At 46.5% G+C, this 17455-nt stretch overlaps 1 protein-coding gene across 2 annotated transcripts in view; it reads left to right on the forward strand.

Moving 5' to 3' along the window:
• TOPBP1 (DNA topoisomerase II binding protein 1) overlaps positions 1-17455 on the forward strand; it is a 165259-nt gene that overhangs the window by 95693 nt on the left and 52111 nt on the right. The window contains exons 10-13 of one of the 2 annotated variants that reach the window (XM_073569494.1): positions 7591-7835; positions 7935-8254; positions 8479-8651; positions 9840-10051. In XM_073569494.1, coding sequence (XP_073425595.1) covers positions 7591-7835; positions 7935-8254; positions 8479-8651; positions 9840-10051 — 950 coding nt within the window. The remainder of the gene's footprint in view (positions 1-7590; positions 7836-7934; positions 8255-8478; positions 8652-9839; positions 10052-17455) is intronic. The other variant, XM_073569500.1, reaches the window with a different exon arrangement.

The following is a 17455-nucleotide window of genomic DNA, read 5'->3' on the forward strand; positions in this document are numbered from 1 at the left end:
CCTGGGTCCTCAGTGTGATCAGAGAGGGCCTGCTGCTAGAGCTCGAATCCTCCCCCCCACGGGGTATAAGAGTTACCTCCCTACCACCTCGGGAGTCCCCAGCTCTAAATTCCGGCATTCGGCTTCTCCTACACTCAAATGCCATCTCTCGGGTCCCTGTGGAGGAACAAGGAAAGGGGCATTATTCCAGATTGTTCCTAGTAAAGAAAAACCCACAGGGGAGGCAAGGATAATAATAAATCTGAAGGGCCTCAACCGACACATTGCATACCGCAAATTCAAGATGGAGTCAGTGAAGACCGCCATTCCTCTGATAGGGCCATCTTACTTCATGGCAACTATAGATCTGAAGGATGCTTATTTCCACATCCCCATACATCCTTCCCACAGGAAGTATCTGAGGTTTGCGATTCGTCAGGGTCCGGAAGTCAAGCACTTTCAATACATTGTGCTTCCCTTTGGAATATCCTCTGCCCCTCAAGTGTTTTCCAAAATTATGACAGCGGCCGTGTCCTACATCAGAAGTCGGGGAAATATGTATTGTACCTTACCTGGACGACCTACTGATAATAGGGTCCTCCTATCAAGCCCTGGAAGACCAGGTAGCCCAGACTCTGGACATTCTCCAATCTTTGGGGTGGATCCCAAATATAAAGAAATCGCAAATTCAACCCTCTCAAGAGGTAAAATTTTTAGGAATCCTGCTAGACTCGAATCAAATGTCCTTCCTCCCGGAGGAACATCAAACATCCATAATGTCAAGAGTCTCAGATTTCAGGGAACAGAGGTCCCCAACCCTCAGGTCAGCCATGTCTATACTAGGGTTAATGACCTCCTGTATCCAGTCAGTGCCCTGGGCGCAGGCCCACTCCAGAACACTCCAGTCTCATATCTTAAGAAACTGGAACAGGGATCACACCTGCCTGAACAAAATGGTCCAGACCCTGGGAACAGTAAAAGCTTCACTAGCATGGTGGATGGACCGCGAGAACCTGGGCAGGGGAATCAACTGGTCCCAGATCCCCCTGGTTACGGTAAAAACAGACGCCAGCAAAAAAGGCTGCGGAGCTGTAGTGTCTTGACAGCCATTCCAGGGGTTATGGAGCCAGAGAATGAGTGCAAGATCCTCAAACTTCAGGGAGCTGAAAGCAGTGGAGGAAGCTCTCCTGGCAGCAAGACACCTGGTCCAAGACCAACATATCAGAGTCTATTCGGACAACATAACAGTGGCACATCTCAGGCACCAGGGTGGCACAAGATCCAGCAACCTGTAGGGCCTCTCAGGCTAAATATTTTTTTGGGCCGAAAGACACCTTCACTCCCTGACAGTGGTCCACCTGAGGGGTACGGACAATCTTCAGGCAGATTTCCTGAGCAGAAAACGCATCCAGCCCGGCGAATGGGCCCTGAATGGAAGAATCTTTCAAACACTAGTCAGCAGGTGGGGCCTCCCGGAGGTGGACCTTCTAGCCTCAGGAGAGAATGCTCAAGTGAGAAACTACTTCTCCCTGAATCCCAGGGACAGATCCCTGGGAGTGGACACCTTTGCCCACAGGTGGAGGTTCCGTTTGGCATATGCCTTCCCGCCGGTTCCAATCCTTGCTGCAACCCTGAAGAAAATCCGGGAAGATCAGACCCCAACAATCCTAGTAGTTCCGCTATGGCCAAAGAGAAGCTGGTACTCTCTAATAACAGAACTACAGTTAGACGGGCCATTCATCCTACCCATGAAGGACGACCTTCTCTTACAGGGCCCTCTACATCACCCGAACCTCGGGGGAATGAAGTTAGTGGCCTGGTTTCTGAAGCCCAGATCCTGAGGGCCAGGGGGCTATCAGAGGCGGTAATTAAAACCCTCCAGAAATCTCGGAAGCCAGTCACCATTGCCATATATAATAAAATATGGAAGAGATTCTCCTCATGGTGTCTACCAGACCTGCCCGACCCTGACAACCCCAGCATTTCCCGTATCCTAGATTTCTTACAGAGAGGGCTGGAACTAGGTCTAAAACCTAGCACACTTAAAGTACAAGTATCAGCGTTAAGCTCTATGATTGACTGTGACTTGGCTAACCACAGATGGATAAAAAGATTCATGACATCACCCGCTAGGCTACATCCGAAAAAACTAGTTTCTGTTCCACCATGGGACTTGAATGTGATGCTTACGGGACTCACTCAATCACCTTTTGAGCCTCTATCATCCTGTACTTCTCAGCTCCTCACCTAAAAATTAGCCTTCCTTATAGCAATAACCTCAGCAAGGCGAGTAGGAGAGCTCCAAGCTCTCTCAATCAAGGAACCCTACCTAACAGTTAGACGATTCCATAGTTCTCTCCCTTGATCCATCTTTTCTACCAAAGGTTGTGTCTGACTTTCATAGGTCTCAGAATATAATTCTTCCTTCATTCTGTCAAAACCCAGCAAACCCCAAAGAGGAGATGTTTCACACGCTGGATGTAAGACGTATAATTCTCCACTACTTGGAGTATACCAAACCATACAGAATCAACCACAACCTATTTATCTGTACCTCTGGTCCAAACAGAGGAAGGAAGGTGGCAAAGAACACCATTGCCAATTGGACTAAAAAGGCTATCTCTGAAGCATACCTAGCGCAAAATATCACTCCCCCTGCGGGGATCAAAGCGCATTCAACACGATCTACCTCTACTTCATGGGCTGAGAGGGCAGGCGCATCTTCAGAGCAGATTTGTAAGGCAGCAACCTGGTCCTCCTTACATACCTTTACTAAACACTATAGATTAGACCTTGTGTCCAACAGGGATCTGGTCTTTGGCCAAAAGGTTCTTCAGGCCGTTGTCCCCCCCCCCCCCCCCAGTGCAGTATAGGCTGTTATGCCTCCTATGCTGTCGTGGAAGGTTGCTAGAGAAAATAGAATTAGACTTACCGGTAATTCAGTTTCTAGAAACCTTCCACGACACCACTATTTCCCTCCCTGCATTCTTGGACAAATTCTGAGAATCCTAAGGTAACCGGTGCTATGGTAATGAGTTATAAGTCACTGGTGAGAGGGAGGTGGGAGGGACCTTTTAACCTCTCATGCTTCCTGTCCCCCATTAGGGCGTGGAGACATCCTCCTATGCTGTCGTGGAAGGTTTCTAGAAACCGAATTACCGGTAAGTCTAATTCTATTTTTCATTCCGGCCATATTGGAGATCCTTCAACCCAGATTAAAATCAGGCCTCGCACTTAGCTTGCTCAAGGGCCAAATTTCGGCCTTGTCAATGCATTTCCAGCACAAAATTGCCACCAAACTTCAGGTCAAGACATTCATTCAGAGAGTTTCCCATGCGTCGCCTCCTTATAGAAGGCCATTGGAATCATGGGACCTTAACCTGGTTCTCGGAGCCTTACAGGAGGCTCCTTTCAAAATGCTGCTGGACGTGTCACGGACCATCCTCTCTTGGAAGGTGGTCTTTCTAGTGGCAATTACGTCAATCAGACAAGTTTTGGAATTGGCAGCCCTGTCCTGCTGTTCTACGTTCCTGAATTTTCATCAGGACAAGGTAGTTCTCAGGATGTCTCCGTCCTTCCTGCCCAAGGTCGTCTCCTCTTTCCATCTCAACAAGGAACTTGTTTTGCCTTCCTTTTGTCCGGCGCCAGTCCATCACATTGAGAAGGCCCTCCACACCCTGGATGTGGTTAGGGCGCTGAGACGGTACATCTCGTGGACGGCTCCCTTCCGCAAGTCAGATGCCCTGTTCGTGCTTCCAGAGGGGCATAGGAAGGGTCTAGCCGCTTCAAAAGCAACGCTAGCCAGGTGGATTCGCTTAGCGATTCAGGAATCTTACCGTGTCAGGAACGCGCCTGTCCCAGCGGGGATTAAGGCACACTCCACCCGGTCAGTGGGCGCTTCTTGGGCCATTGGGCAGAACAGGTCTGCAAGGCTGCGACTTGGTCCAGTCTGCATACTTTTACAAAACATTACCAAATTCATTCTCAGGCCTCTGCAGATGCAGCTCTCGGCAGACACATCCTGCAATCGGCAGTACCTGAGTGTTGACTCAGTGGTACATGGGGTATTAGCAGATGTATGCTCCCCACCCAGGGACTGCTTTAGGATATCCCTCTGTCTCTGTGTCCTCCAATGAGGCGTAAGAGAAATAGGGATTTTTTGTGTACTCACCGTAAATTCCTTTTCTCCGAACCATTCTTTGGGGGACACAGCACCCACCCTGTTTAGCCTACTGGCTCATTGTAGCATTCTTAGGTTTTGACATAGTTATCATTATTGTTGACTGTTTAAGCTCCTACTGCTTTTTTCACCAAACTGGAGAAATCTCATCCAGCGAGAGGGTGTATACTGCAGGGGAGGAGCTAACTTTTTTTCTGGTTTACTTAGTGTCGTCCGAGTGGCAAGCAGCATAACACCCACTGTCTCTGTGTCCCCCAGTGAATGGCTCAGAGAAAAGGATTTTACGGTGAGAACACAAAAATCCCTATTTTGTTTCTTTCATCCCATTTTTCAAAAATGCTTCACTACACCCGCGGCTGTCAAAGGCACATGATGACTGATTAAATCAGCAGTCATGTGCTGGGAAAGATGCTGGCTCGGCATGCGAGGTCACATAATAGTCAGAGAGACGCATCATATGATGTACCAATGCTTCTTGTATTGGTTAGGGGTTAAAGGGAATCTATCAGCAGGTCTTTGCTGTGTAATCTGAAGACAGCATGAGGTAGGGGTTAAACACAGATTTCATTAATGCCTCTTGTCGAGTGCCAGGTTTTGTTTGCTTACAATGATTGTTTTAGTACCATTAGCTTATCATTGCTGGGACTAGCTGGTGTGTGAGCCCTGGTCCGACACACCCCCTCCTATGATAGTCACCACACTGTCTATGGACGTTTTATATACAGAGCCTGGTGTGGGCGGCGGAATTTTTTCAGCTGTGCTTCATTTCTAAATCTAAAAGCTCTGGTTGTGTCAGAACAGCTGCACACCGTAATTGAAGTGATAAATCATTGGATTCAGATTATGTTTGCCTACATCAGACTGCTCTCACTTGAGGTAGCAAAAACCTGCTGACAGATTCTCTTTAAGGCCTCTTTCACACATTCGGCTTTTATAATCCGGCACAATGCGGCGACATTTTTCATAACCGGATCCCGTTTTGTCCCATAAGCTTTCATGGTCGCCGCATCGTGCCGGATGGTTGTGTCGTGTCTGGTTGTTGCTGGACACGGCAAAAATTAGCCGTCCGGCATCTGCAAAAAACGTTCTCTGCAACGTTTTTTGTCAGCGCCGGACCGGCTTTTTCCACAGCGCATGCCCGGACTCTGTGAATGTTAACCTCACAAGTGCCCGGCGAGAGAGAGATCTCTCTCTGTCACCCGGACACTTGTGAGAGATCTCTCTCGCCGGGCACTTGTAGGGTTAACACTCAGTGTCTGGGTGAGAGAGATCTCTCTGTGGGGTTAACCCCACAAGTGCCCGGCAAGAGAGAGATTCTCTCTCCTGGACACTGAGTGTTAACCCCACATGTCTCTCTCTCTCCACCCCCCTCTCCTCTATCCTCCCCTCTCCTCCCCTCCCCTCCCTTTCATCAGCTGTCTCTCTCAGCGGCTGCCTCTGTCCACCTCCTCCTGCGGCTCCTTTAAATCATGTCCGAGCCGTATCGTCTCGCCGCATACACATCCGGTGTCACGGCTGCAGGCCGGATCCGGCGGCCCGGCTTTTCGCCGCACGCCGCCGGACCTCACACACCGGATGTGTGAAAGTAGCCTTAAGTAGTTGTCTGAGCAAAAAAGACAAGTTTCCAGGGGGTTTGGACCTGTAAAAAAATAACAAACTAAATGATACTCTTACTGGCACCCACCTGGATCCAACGCAGGCTCCGTAGAAGAGGTGACGTCACCATTCCACTAGCTGTGATTGGCAGCAGCAGCTGGGTGACTTGAGCAGCACTCATCGGATATTTTTCTAATTATGCAGTGCTCGAGCCATCCGACTGCTGTGGTCTTGCTGCTGGTGGAATGATGGCGTCTCCTCCTCTTGTGTCAGCGCAGACCAAGGAGCAGCTGGAGCTGAGTGTCAATTCGTTTATTTTTTACAGATCCAAGCTCCAAACTTGTTACACTACTCTTTTTTTTTTTTTTGCCCTGGTTTTCAGTATTTTTAACAAGGGTAGCCATCAAGAGTACCGTAAACACTAGGGGACTTCATCATATAACTGGTTCTATGATTGGCAATCCTTTTTGGACTGCTTCGAAGAGAAAAAAAAAAGATTTGGCAAAATAAAGTTTGGTGTGGTTCCTGAGGAGAAAGATTAAATTCCTGTGTGATGTATGCAGTAAGCATAATGCATTACAACCTATATATCAAGCTAAATGCCCCAGAACTATACTTTAAGGGTGTGTGCACACGCTGCGGATTCTACTGCGGTTCCGCAGCGGATCCGCAGCAGTTTTTGCTGCAGTGTACAGTACCATAATATCCTATGGATATTAAAAACCACAGTGCAGACGGTGCGGATTTTTCCGCGGTTTCAAAACCGCAGAAAGAATTGACATGTCAATTCTTTCTGCGGATTCTGCTGCGGTTTGCCATCTCCTCTATTGTGGAGATGAAAAACCGCAGGGCAAAACCGCAGGTCTTTTGACCTGCAGATTTACCTGCGGATTTTACAAAATCCGCGCGGCCAAATCCGCACCCCATTCCGCAGCGTGTGCACGTACACTAAATTTGCTCAAGGAAAAAAAATCTTAACTAATAAATCATGTAAAAGTTTTGCTAAATAGTCTTAAAATTTGCTAGATTTATCAAGTGGCATGAACTACTATGATAAATTTGATGCATTTTAAAATTGTCTTTTCTAATTTTGCACTATATAAGATCTAGACAGTACTGATAAATATGGCCCAATGTATCCTTTAGTAAAAAGTACTCCTTTAATTTGCTTAACCTCTTTCACGCCCTGTAACATGCTATGAAGTGAGTCAGTGTTCAGAGCAGGCTCAGGGGTTGAGCCTGCTCCACACAGGGCTGAAGGCACCTACATTATATATCTGGCATTTCCCTTTAAAATTAGCAATCTGCTGTTGCTATCCTCTTAAATGCCGCTGTCAATCAGTGCTAGCGGCATTTCAACGGTATTCTGTAAGCAAAGAATGACCGTTCAAACTAAGCTTCCGCCACTCTGTGCTTCACGGCAGGGACAGTAATTTAAATGCACCTTCCCACCTGTTTGTTTTCCCTCTGATATCCCCCCTTTGATTGACAGCTCTAACTTCATAGGGCCAGAAAAGCGTGGAGATGTTTGCAGACGAAGCAGGTGGGAAGGTGTAAATAAATGATTGGCCCCACCATGGGGCACTGAGAACCTGTACTTTGTGTGAACAGTCATTCTGTGCTATCAGAGTCCCTTTAAGCACTGTGATCCAGCCAGGTTGTTTGTTCACATGCCCATCGATCCACTTCGACTCCGGTCTCTGAGAGCCGATGGATTGCTGTGACAGCCGGGGTCTGAGTGAAGGACCTCGTGTTTTTAAAAAAAGCTGTCCGACCTTCACATTACACAGCAGTAGTTATATTATTTCTCGTTATGTTATATTTTTTTTTTGTAGGCCTTATGTTGTTACTGTAAAGTGGTTATTGGACAGCTTTACAAAGGGGTGCCTGCAACCGGAGGACACTTACTTTCACTCCTCTTATACGCCTGCTGATTTCCGATCACCAACTCAACCTGTTCTCCATTCTTCTAAACGAAAGACAAGTGGTAATGTCCCACTAAAAACAGCCGACCATACCCGTAATCATGAGGCTGATGAAGACCTGCTGTCTCAATACGTAGAACATGATTCTATCCTAAGTAAGATTTCTTAGGAGTGTCGTTTTGCACTTTACAGCAAAAGGAAACTTTCACTTGACATAAATGGAATAATATTACTTGTGGTTTTGTGTTATTCAGCAGATCCTAAGAGCCCTGAGGCTTCAAACCAACATACCTTATCCCAATTAAGTGTACAGGGCGACCTGCCTACTTACAGCAGCCAAAATGGTTTTGGGGACACTTCTACGATCATTGAAGGTGGATTATTCAGTAAGAAAAGATTTTTGGTGTTAGGATTTGTTGAGGAGGATGAAGGTTGCATAACAGACATCATAAAGAAGAATGCTGGTAAAGTGCTGTCTGCGCAGAAGAGGATTATTGCAGATTATGCTGTGGTGCCTTTACTGGGCTGTGATGTGGAGGCCACAGTTGAAGAAGTAGTGACTAATGCCTGGCTGGTAAGTGTATAATAAGAAAAACATTATGCTTCAGAATACAATTTGGCAGCTGCAGAACTTTTTTGAATAGAAATCTTCAAGTCCATAACAGAATACCCTAAACCTCTCTGTAAAATAAGGAGCATCAATTTCTAAACCTGTTTTAACTGTGAATCCAGTATAAAACCTTGACTTATCATTTATGGCCATGTCTTTTATTAGTGGGTTTTTTTTCCTGTCTTTAGGGAATGTGTATTGAACAGGAAAAGCTCCTGGACCCTCATTCTAACGCTCTCTTCACACCAGTGGTGCATGTGGAAGGCAGTACACCGCTAAAAGACTGTGTTCTCTCTGTGAGCCAGTTTATGGGTGCAGAAAGGGATTCATTGGTTTACCTTGCAGGCCTTCTTGGAGCCAAGTAGGTTTGCTTTTTTCTTCTGACTTGAAGAAGTTCACGATTCCAGCAAATTGCCCTGTTAACAGTTAGATTACTAAACAGCTTTCCAAATCCGTGTTAACATTTTAGGCTATGTTCACACGTTACGTTTTTGCAGCCTTTTTCTCAGCCCAAATTTTCTCTCTTGGCAGTAAAAACGCTGCATTCAAATGTCTAATTTTTGTAGTTTTCACAGCATTTTTTTTTGCCACTTTTTTGGTGCATATTACTTGTACTGTAGACAATTCACACAGTACATATTTAATAAAGGTTAGTCAACGAAAACATTTATCGTAGTTTTTTTTTATTACTTTCTATGGGTGAAAAAACGCTGCAGAAAGATTGAAAGAATTGACATGCTGCTGATATCACAAACGCTGCAGTTTTGTAATACAGTCAAGAAAAAAGTGTGCACTTGAGATTTCTGACATCTCCTAGCTTTCGCTGGTGCTGTAAAAAAGCAGCTTTTAATTTTGCATTAAAAAACACAGCAGAAGTGTAATGTGTGAACATAACCTTATGTAGACTAGCAATTTTCAAAATGGTTTGTCCAGTTAAAACAAGGTATCACATATCTGTAAGATAAGCGATAACTTGATTGGGGGTCCTAATGCTGAGACCCTCATCAATTGGCCAGAAAGGGGAACTTTTATCCTCATTAGAATAGAGTAGCAGTGTGCATGCTCGACTGCTGTTTCATTCACTCCCTTAACTGTTTCCCGAGTTCTAAGGTTGGCTTTTTCTGGCAGCTCCAGAATGAATGGAGCTGCAGTTGGGCGTTTTATCTGCCGCTCAGTTTTTTAATTGGTATGAAAGTTCCTGGTCAGGGGAAAAAAAAAAAAAGTTCCTCAATGTGCTGGTCTAAGCTGTGGGAGGCTTGGCGATCAACATGTTTACCCCTATCTGGTCAACCCCTTTTTAAGGCTGCAAAAAAATGCAACTCCTATTAAGATTTAATTGTAGAGCAGGTCTGGTGTATCTAGTAAAGTGTTATTTACAGTGTGTAAGAGTTTTTCCAGACCCATCTAATATTTTACAAGCAGCTGACAATGATATAAAATAATAGAAACGAGTCAACATTTCCAATCTTATCCTCCAAGAGTATAAGCTGAATAGTCACATTTTACGGCAGTTACTTTGAAGTATTGGTTTGAACTTTGAATTTTACAGAGTGCAAGAGTTTTTTGTAAGAAGGGCAAACCCCAAGAAAGGCATGTTTGCCAGTACTCACCTTGTTCTCCGAGAACCAGAGGGCTCTAAATATGAGGCAGCTAAGAAGTGGAGTCTGCCTGCAGTAACTATGGCATGGCTTCTTCAATGTGCTAGAACTGGCAAAAAAGCCGATGAAAAACGTTTTCTTGTGGAGAATGCCTGTGATGATGGTAAGATGTTATATTTGTTTTGCTTTCTACAAACTTCTTTGAAAACCTAACTTTTAGCAACATACCATGAAAGAGAAATAAGAGCCATTGGCGAAATATAGTGGCGGTGAGTATAACTGTCAAACAATTAACATGTAGAAAAGTCTGATCCTGGCTGTTCAAGGGGGCCCATTTAGTCCTTAACTGTTTAGTGACCATTACTTTTGAGATCTACCTTAGATTAGAGGCATCAGAATTTGTGCTAAGTGTACTTTTTGTGTACTAGTGATTTCAATATGTTGGGAGGAAGGGCTCTGTTTTCAGTCTTCCCTCTTAGAAGCACAGGACTGCTTGTTTCAGAATCCTGACATGCAATACGCAACATGAAAACTGCAACACAAAAAAGTTGTAGCGTTATGGAAATCACAGGATAGATAGACATATTAATCTATAATATATATATATATATCTATCTCTATCCAACAATGTAGACCAGCTCACTCCTGTGAACCACCTGGAACCTCAGCTGATCTGGTTAACTCCGTTGTGCCCGGATCTGGATGTAGGAGTCCATCCATACAAATGTGAACAACGACAAAGCAAAGTCCAGCAATAACGTGAGCAATCCAGGATGCTGTTAAAAAATTTTTTCTTTTTATTCATAAATCCATTAAAATGCAATGGTCCAAGCAGTTCAAAACAGCAATAACGCAGGAAAGTCGTGCAGATAGGACTACGCGTTTCAGCGGTAGAACCCGCCTTCTTCACGGTCCAGAATCTAATCTGCTTTCCAAACATGGAACCTTATATACATCCCACTCCCATCAGGGTAATTATAAACATATGCAGGGCTGTGGAGTCGGAGTCGTGGAGTCGGAGTCGGTGCTCATTTTGGTGGAGTCGGAGTCGGTATAAAATGGACCGACTCCGACTCCTAAAATATATAATAAATTGGGTACAGTAATTCAATGCAGGATGTGCTGAATATTTTTTCATAGGAGTTTGGGAAAGTTATGAAATGTCATATAAATGGCTGTTATATTCCTGATCTAAGGCTACATTCACACACAGCGTTTTTCCTGTGTTTTTTGAGGATACGTTTTTCAGCTGCAAAAGCTGATCATCTTTTTAAAAAACTGCATCACCTGAAAGGTTTTGGAGCTCATAGATAATGTTTTCAATAGCAAAAGCAGATTAGAAATCTGCTCTATCCATTTATCCATATCTGTCTATCCATATCGTATCTGTACCAAAAAGAATGAAAACCGGGTAGTACACCAATATATATTCTGTTCTGTCTAAATATCTTGATTATTGGATCATAAAAATGATTAAATGTCTGATGTTCACATTGTACTACAATAAATTTTTCACTTAAATATTAGCAATATGTGTGGGAGTCGGAGTCGTGGAGTCGGTGTAAGGGAAATTGAGGAGTCGGAGTCGCAGGTTTGGCTTACCGACTCCACAGCCCTGAACATATGTGAGAGACTTAAAAACATGTGCTATAAAAGCAGATCAAACATATAAACTATCCACATATTGATCAGTATACAACATGCATAAAGATTATAAGGAAAGAATTCAACATATTGGAGAAAAGTACATTAGGAATGTCCAATAACCTGACCATAAGATTTAAGGCCCTGTGCACACAGTGCAGACTCCGTGCAGTTCCGCAGCAGATTTGGCCCTGCAGAACCGTAGCAGAAAAGCAACAGAACAGCACGCGATGCACAGTACCATTTAAGGCTATGTAAAACAAAAAAGGCTGTGCACATGCTGCAGATTTTTCTGCGCAGATCTGGTGCAGAATAAAAGAAGCAGCATATCGCTTCTCCTGTGCGGCTCTGCTGCAGCTCTCCACCTGCTCCATTATAGAAATCTGCAGGCGGAAACTGCACGGAGTCTGCACTGTGTGCACAGGGCCTTAAATCTTATGGTCAGGTTATTGGACATTCCTAATGTACTTTTCTCCAATATGTTGAATTCTTTCCTTAAGGGGGTTTTACACTAAGCGATATCGCTAGCAATATCGCTAAAACGTCACTGGTTTTGTGACGTTATAGCGATATTGCTAGCGATATCGCTATGTGTGATACTTACCAGCGACCGGCTCCCCCGCTGTCCATCGCTGATCGCGCGAGAATGTCCGGCTCCATTTCTCGTCGGGCGCTTCCTGCTGGGCTTCCTGCTGTGACGTCCAGCGACGCGTGGAGGCGGGCGGGAGGACGCAGGATCGCTGTGTGTGAATGGTAAGTATCGTGCGCTGCGTCGCTGCTGCATCGCTGTGAGATCTTTCTGTATGAAAGCTCACTAGCGATCATTTAGCGATGCACCAGCGATCCTGACCGGGTCGGATCGCTGGTTGGATCGCTGGTGCATCGCTAAATGTAAAAGGGCCTTTATAATCTTTATGCATGTTGTTGTATACTGATCAATATGTGGATAGTTTATATGTTTGATCTGCTTTTATAGCACATGTTTTTAAGTCTCTCACATATGTTTATAATTACCCTGATGGGAGTGGGATGTATATAAGGTTCCATGTTTGGAAAGCAGATTAGATTCTGGACCGTGAAGAAGGCGGGTTCTACCGCTGAAACGCGTAGTCCTATCTGCACGACTTTCCTGCGTTATTGCTGTTTTGAACTGCTTGGACCATTGCATTTTAATGGATTTATGAATAAAAAGAAAAAATTTTTTAACAGCATCCTGGATTGCTCACGTTATTGCTGGACTTTGCTTTGTCGTTGTGTATGTGTATATATATATATATATATATATATTGTGATAAAACACTCCGGGATCGCCTTTGCTGGGGTCAAAGGTCACGTGTGTTCAGCATTAAACTCAGGCGCAGAGCTGGGATTCGGGTATAACTGACATTGGGTCAGGTTTATTAATGGTGAAAGCAATGCATAAAGAAATAAAACATAAAACAAATCCTGGCCTGTCCGGCACTAACTAAACATAGTACAACCTAACTACCAACTGGCGGGCTTCTCCCGTCCAGCCAAACCACAGTTGCCGTGGGCACTGCTTCCACTCACGTGTGTGTCTCTCACACAGACAGGCTCTCTGTGTTCCCAGGCTGAGACACTCACACAACCACCTGGCATCCTTTTATATCCACCTCCCATTATCCATTAGTAAGCAGGTGCGATACTGACCAGACTAGGCCACATAGGAAAGGAATCTGGGCGAGATATACCTGCCCTCATCCACTATTCCCACATGATTCTCACATATCCCCCCCTTCTGCTCAGACCACTCCGGTCGAGCAATGACACCCGCCAAACAGTGCACTCGGGACAGGGCATCTGCATTTCCCATCTGTACCCCTGGACGGTGCTCCACCGTAAAAGTGTAGGCCTGCAGGGCAAGGAACCACCGGGTCACCCGGCTATTCCGTTCCTTGTTCAAGTGCATCCACTTGAGAGGGGCATGGTCAGTGATCAGCCTGAACTTTCGGCCCACCAGGTAATATTTGAGGGCCTCTAGAGCCCACTTAATGGCGAGGCACTCTTTCTACGACGGCATACCTTTGCTCGTGTTTATTCAGCTTCCTGCTGAGATAGAGGACTGGGTGTTCCACTCCGTCCCTCACTTGTGAGAGTACAGCCCCGATACCGGTATCAGAGGCATCCGTTTGTACCACAAACTCACTGCGGAAGTCCGGAGTCACCAGTACGGGCTGAGAGCAAAGTGCCCGTTTTAGGCTATGGAAGGCTTCTTCAGCCGCTAAACTCCATTTAATCATGACTGAGTCTTTCCCTTTTGTAAGATCCATCAGGGGGGTAGCGATGGCTGCAAAATTGGGTATGAACCGGCGATAATAACCGGCGATCCCCGGGAAGGCTTGCACCTGCTTCTTGTTGACAGGTTGTGGCCAGTCCTGAACCGCCTGAATCTTATCAACCTGGGGTTTAACAACACCCCTCCCAATTACATACCCCAAATACCGGGCTTCTTCTAGCCCGATGTGACATTTCTTGGGGTTCGCGGTTAGACCTGCCTCCCACAGGTCGTCAATCACAGCTTGTACTTTCTGGAGATGAGTCTCCCAGTCCAAGCTGTAAATGACAATGTCATCCAAATAGGCCGAAGCATACCGCCTATGTGGCCTCAAGACTCGATCCATCAGTCTCTGGAAGGTCGCCGGTGCCCCGTGCAGTCCAAACGGCATATACACATACTGAAATAAACCTTCCGGCGTAGCAAATGCTGTCTTTTTTCTCTGGCAGCCTCCACCAGAGGGATCTGCCAATACCCCTTTGTTAGGTCTAGGGTCGTAATATACCGGGCTTTTCCTAACCGATCTATTAACTCGTCGACCCGGGGCATGGGGTAGGCATCAAATTTTGAGACCGCATTCAGTTTCCTGAAGTCATTGCAGAACCGGATGGTGCCGTCCGGTTTAGGAATTAGCACAATCTGGCTGGACCACGCACTGTGCGATTCCTCAATGACTCCTAACTCTAACATTGCCTTTACTTCTCGGGAAACGGCTTCACGGCGCGCTTCCGGATTCGGTAGGGCTTTACGTGAACTGTGACACCAGGTTCCGTTACGATGTCATGTTTCATTAGCATAGTCTGCCCGGGTTTTTCTGAGAAAAACTTTTGGTTGTGAAGTAGAAACTGCCTGACTTCCGTCTTTTGCCGCTCCGAGAGAGTCTCTGCAACCCGTACCTCCGGTACGGTATGCGAGCAGACAGGACGGGCCAGCTCCGCTGACAAGGCAGACCGATCCTTCCAGGGCTTTATCAGATTCACATGATAAATCTGTTCAGGTTTCCGTTTACCTGCCTGGTATACTTTGTAGTTTACTTCACCAACTCTTTCCTTGATCTCAAAGGGGCCCTGCCACTTTGCCAGGAACTTACTGTCCACCGTAGGGACCAGGATCAACACCCTATCTCCGGGTGCAAACGTATGGATCTTGGCGCCCCTATCATAGATTCTTTTTTGGGCTCCTTGAGCCTGTATCATGTGTTCTTTGACGATAGGCATAACAGCCGCAATACGGTCCTGCATTTGTGTGACGTGATCTATCACTGTTTTAAACGGAGTGACCTGACCCTCCCAGGTTTCTTTTGCAACGTCTAACAGTCCGCGAGGACGTCGGGCGTACAATAACTCGAAAGGCGAGAATCCCGTGGAAGACTGGGGTACTTCCCTGATGGCAAAAAGCAAATACGGAAGTAAATAGTCCCAGTTCTTCCCATCCTTGTCTATCACCTTTCTCAGCATCTGCTTCAGAGTTTTATTGAACCGTTCGACCAACCCGTCTGTTTGAGCGTGATACACGGATGTGCGTAACGGTTCAATTTGTAACAATCGGCAGAGCTCCTTCATTACCCTGGACATAAAGGGGGTCCCCTGGTCGGTGAGTATCTGTTTTGGTATACCGACCCGACTAAACACATGCACCAGTTCCTTGGCAATCGTCTTGGTGGCCGTGTTACGCAAAGGGATGGCCTCCGGGTAACGAGTGGCATAATCCAAGATGACCAGGATATGTTGGTGTCCACGTGCAGACCGTGGAAGGGGCCCAACTAAATCCATCCCAATCCTCTCAAACGGGACTTCAATAATAGGTAGGGGTACCAAAGGGCTACAGAACCGGGGCTTAGGTGCAGAGGCTTGGCAGTCAGGACAAGACTCACAATATACTCGAATATCGTGATGCATGCCTGGCCAAAAAAAACAGTGTAATATCCTTTCGGTGGTTTTCTGGACTCCCAGGTGACCTCCCATCACATGTCCGTGGGCCAGGTCCAGCACCTGCCGCCGGTAGGGTTTTGGCACGACTAATAGTTGCACTGTATCTTCCCCCTTTTTCTCTATCTGATAGAGTAAATCATTCTCCAGAACCATGTAAGGATATGCCAGCCTAGAGCCAGGTTCAACGGGTACCCCATTTATCACTTTTACATTTGTCCTAGCCTGAGAAAGGGTAGGATCCTTTATTTGCTCGCTTTGGAAGTCATCTTTCTGAACTTCCAAATCCGGCAAACGGGGAGGTGGACGGCTGTTGGCCTCCTCCTCTTCCCCGGTCTCCTCCGTATCACCCGCCATGACTGAAAACGGGAACTGTAGGTCATTTCCAGCAGACTCTTCCCCCGAGTCTTCCGGGGAGACCTCTTCCAGGGGTTCGGGACCCACACGCGCCCTGGGAGAAGAATCATGTACACTATTACCCGAGGGCATCAACTGATTCTCCCACAATTGCCAGAAGTGGGGAAAATCCCGGCCCAGGATAACATCACGCAATAACGCCGGGACGAGTCCCACTTTATGTTGCACAGACCCATAGGAAGTAGTAATGCATATGACCGCGGTGAGGTACGAACAGGTGTCTCCATGCACACATGTTACAGAAAATTTGTCTGATGGTCCAGTCGGGGCTGACACCAGACTGGCCTTCACCAGAGTCACCACACTTCCCGAGTCTTACAATGCCACCACATTTTTGCCATCAACAGTTAAATCACACAAATGTTTTTCCACATCTTTTTGACCGGCATTCACACTCACTACCCGTGCCACCATAGACATGCGGTTTTTAGAGTCTGTGACGTCGCACTGCATGGGTTCAGTAGTGACCGGACAGTTCGCAGCAATATGTCCCATCTCTTGGCAGCGGAAACACCTAACGGGCCCCTTGCTTAGACCATAGTTAGTTACTCTCGGCCTCGCAGTACGGGCAGTCCCATTTTCCTCCCCCACTATCTTAGGGATTTTTCCATCTCCCCTACTCCCTGGAACAGTCTTACCGGTTCCACGTGGAGATGATGAAGAACGAGGTGGGGTAACGTCGTCTCGGAGTCCTTCCGCCACGGAGTAACGTTCAACCAGATCCAGCAGTTGATCTGCCGTCGTAGGATTTCCATGGCTTACCCACTTCCTCAGGGCTGGCGGTAGAGCTCTTAGGTACTTGTCCATGACGACTCTCTGGATTATCTCTGGCGCTGTCAGCACCTCGGGTTGTAGCCACTTCTTCGTCACGTGGATCAGGTCGAACATCTGTCACCGCGGTGGTTTATCCGGCTGATAAGTCCATTGATGCACTCTCTGTGCACGGACAGCGGTCGTCACTCCCTGCCGGGCCAAGATCTCGGCTTTCAGTTTGTCAAAGTCCTGTGCAGCTTCAGGCTCTAAGTCATAATAAGCCTTTTGGGCCTCACCGGAAAGAAACGGGGCAATCAGGCCGGCCCATCGTGCCTTCGGCCATTTTTCTCGTACCGCCATCCGTTCAAACGTGGTCAGGTATGCCTCGACGTCATCTTCGGTCGTCATCTTCTGCCAGTACCGACTCACGTGAATCACTCTCGACTCGGCTTCCAGGTTAAACTCCTGTAGGCTTGCCAGGCGCTGCGCCACCTGCTGGAGAAGCGAACGATCGGTAGCTGTCATGTCC

This window comes from Dendrobates tinctorius, unplaced genomic scaffold (genome assembly GCF_039654945.1).
Source record: "Dendrobates tinctorius isolate UK_male_01 unplaced genomic scaffold, ASM3965494v1 ptg000005l, whole genome shotgun sequence".
In the NCBI taxonomy this organism is placed as follows: Eukaryota; Metazoa; Chordata; class Amphibia; order Anura; family Dendrobatidae; genus Dendrobates; species Dendrobates tinctorius.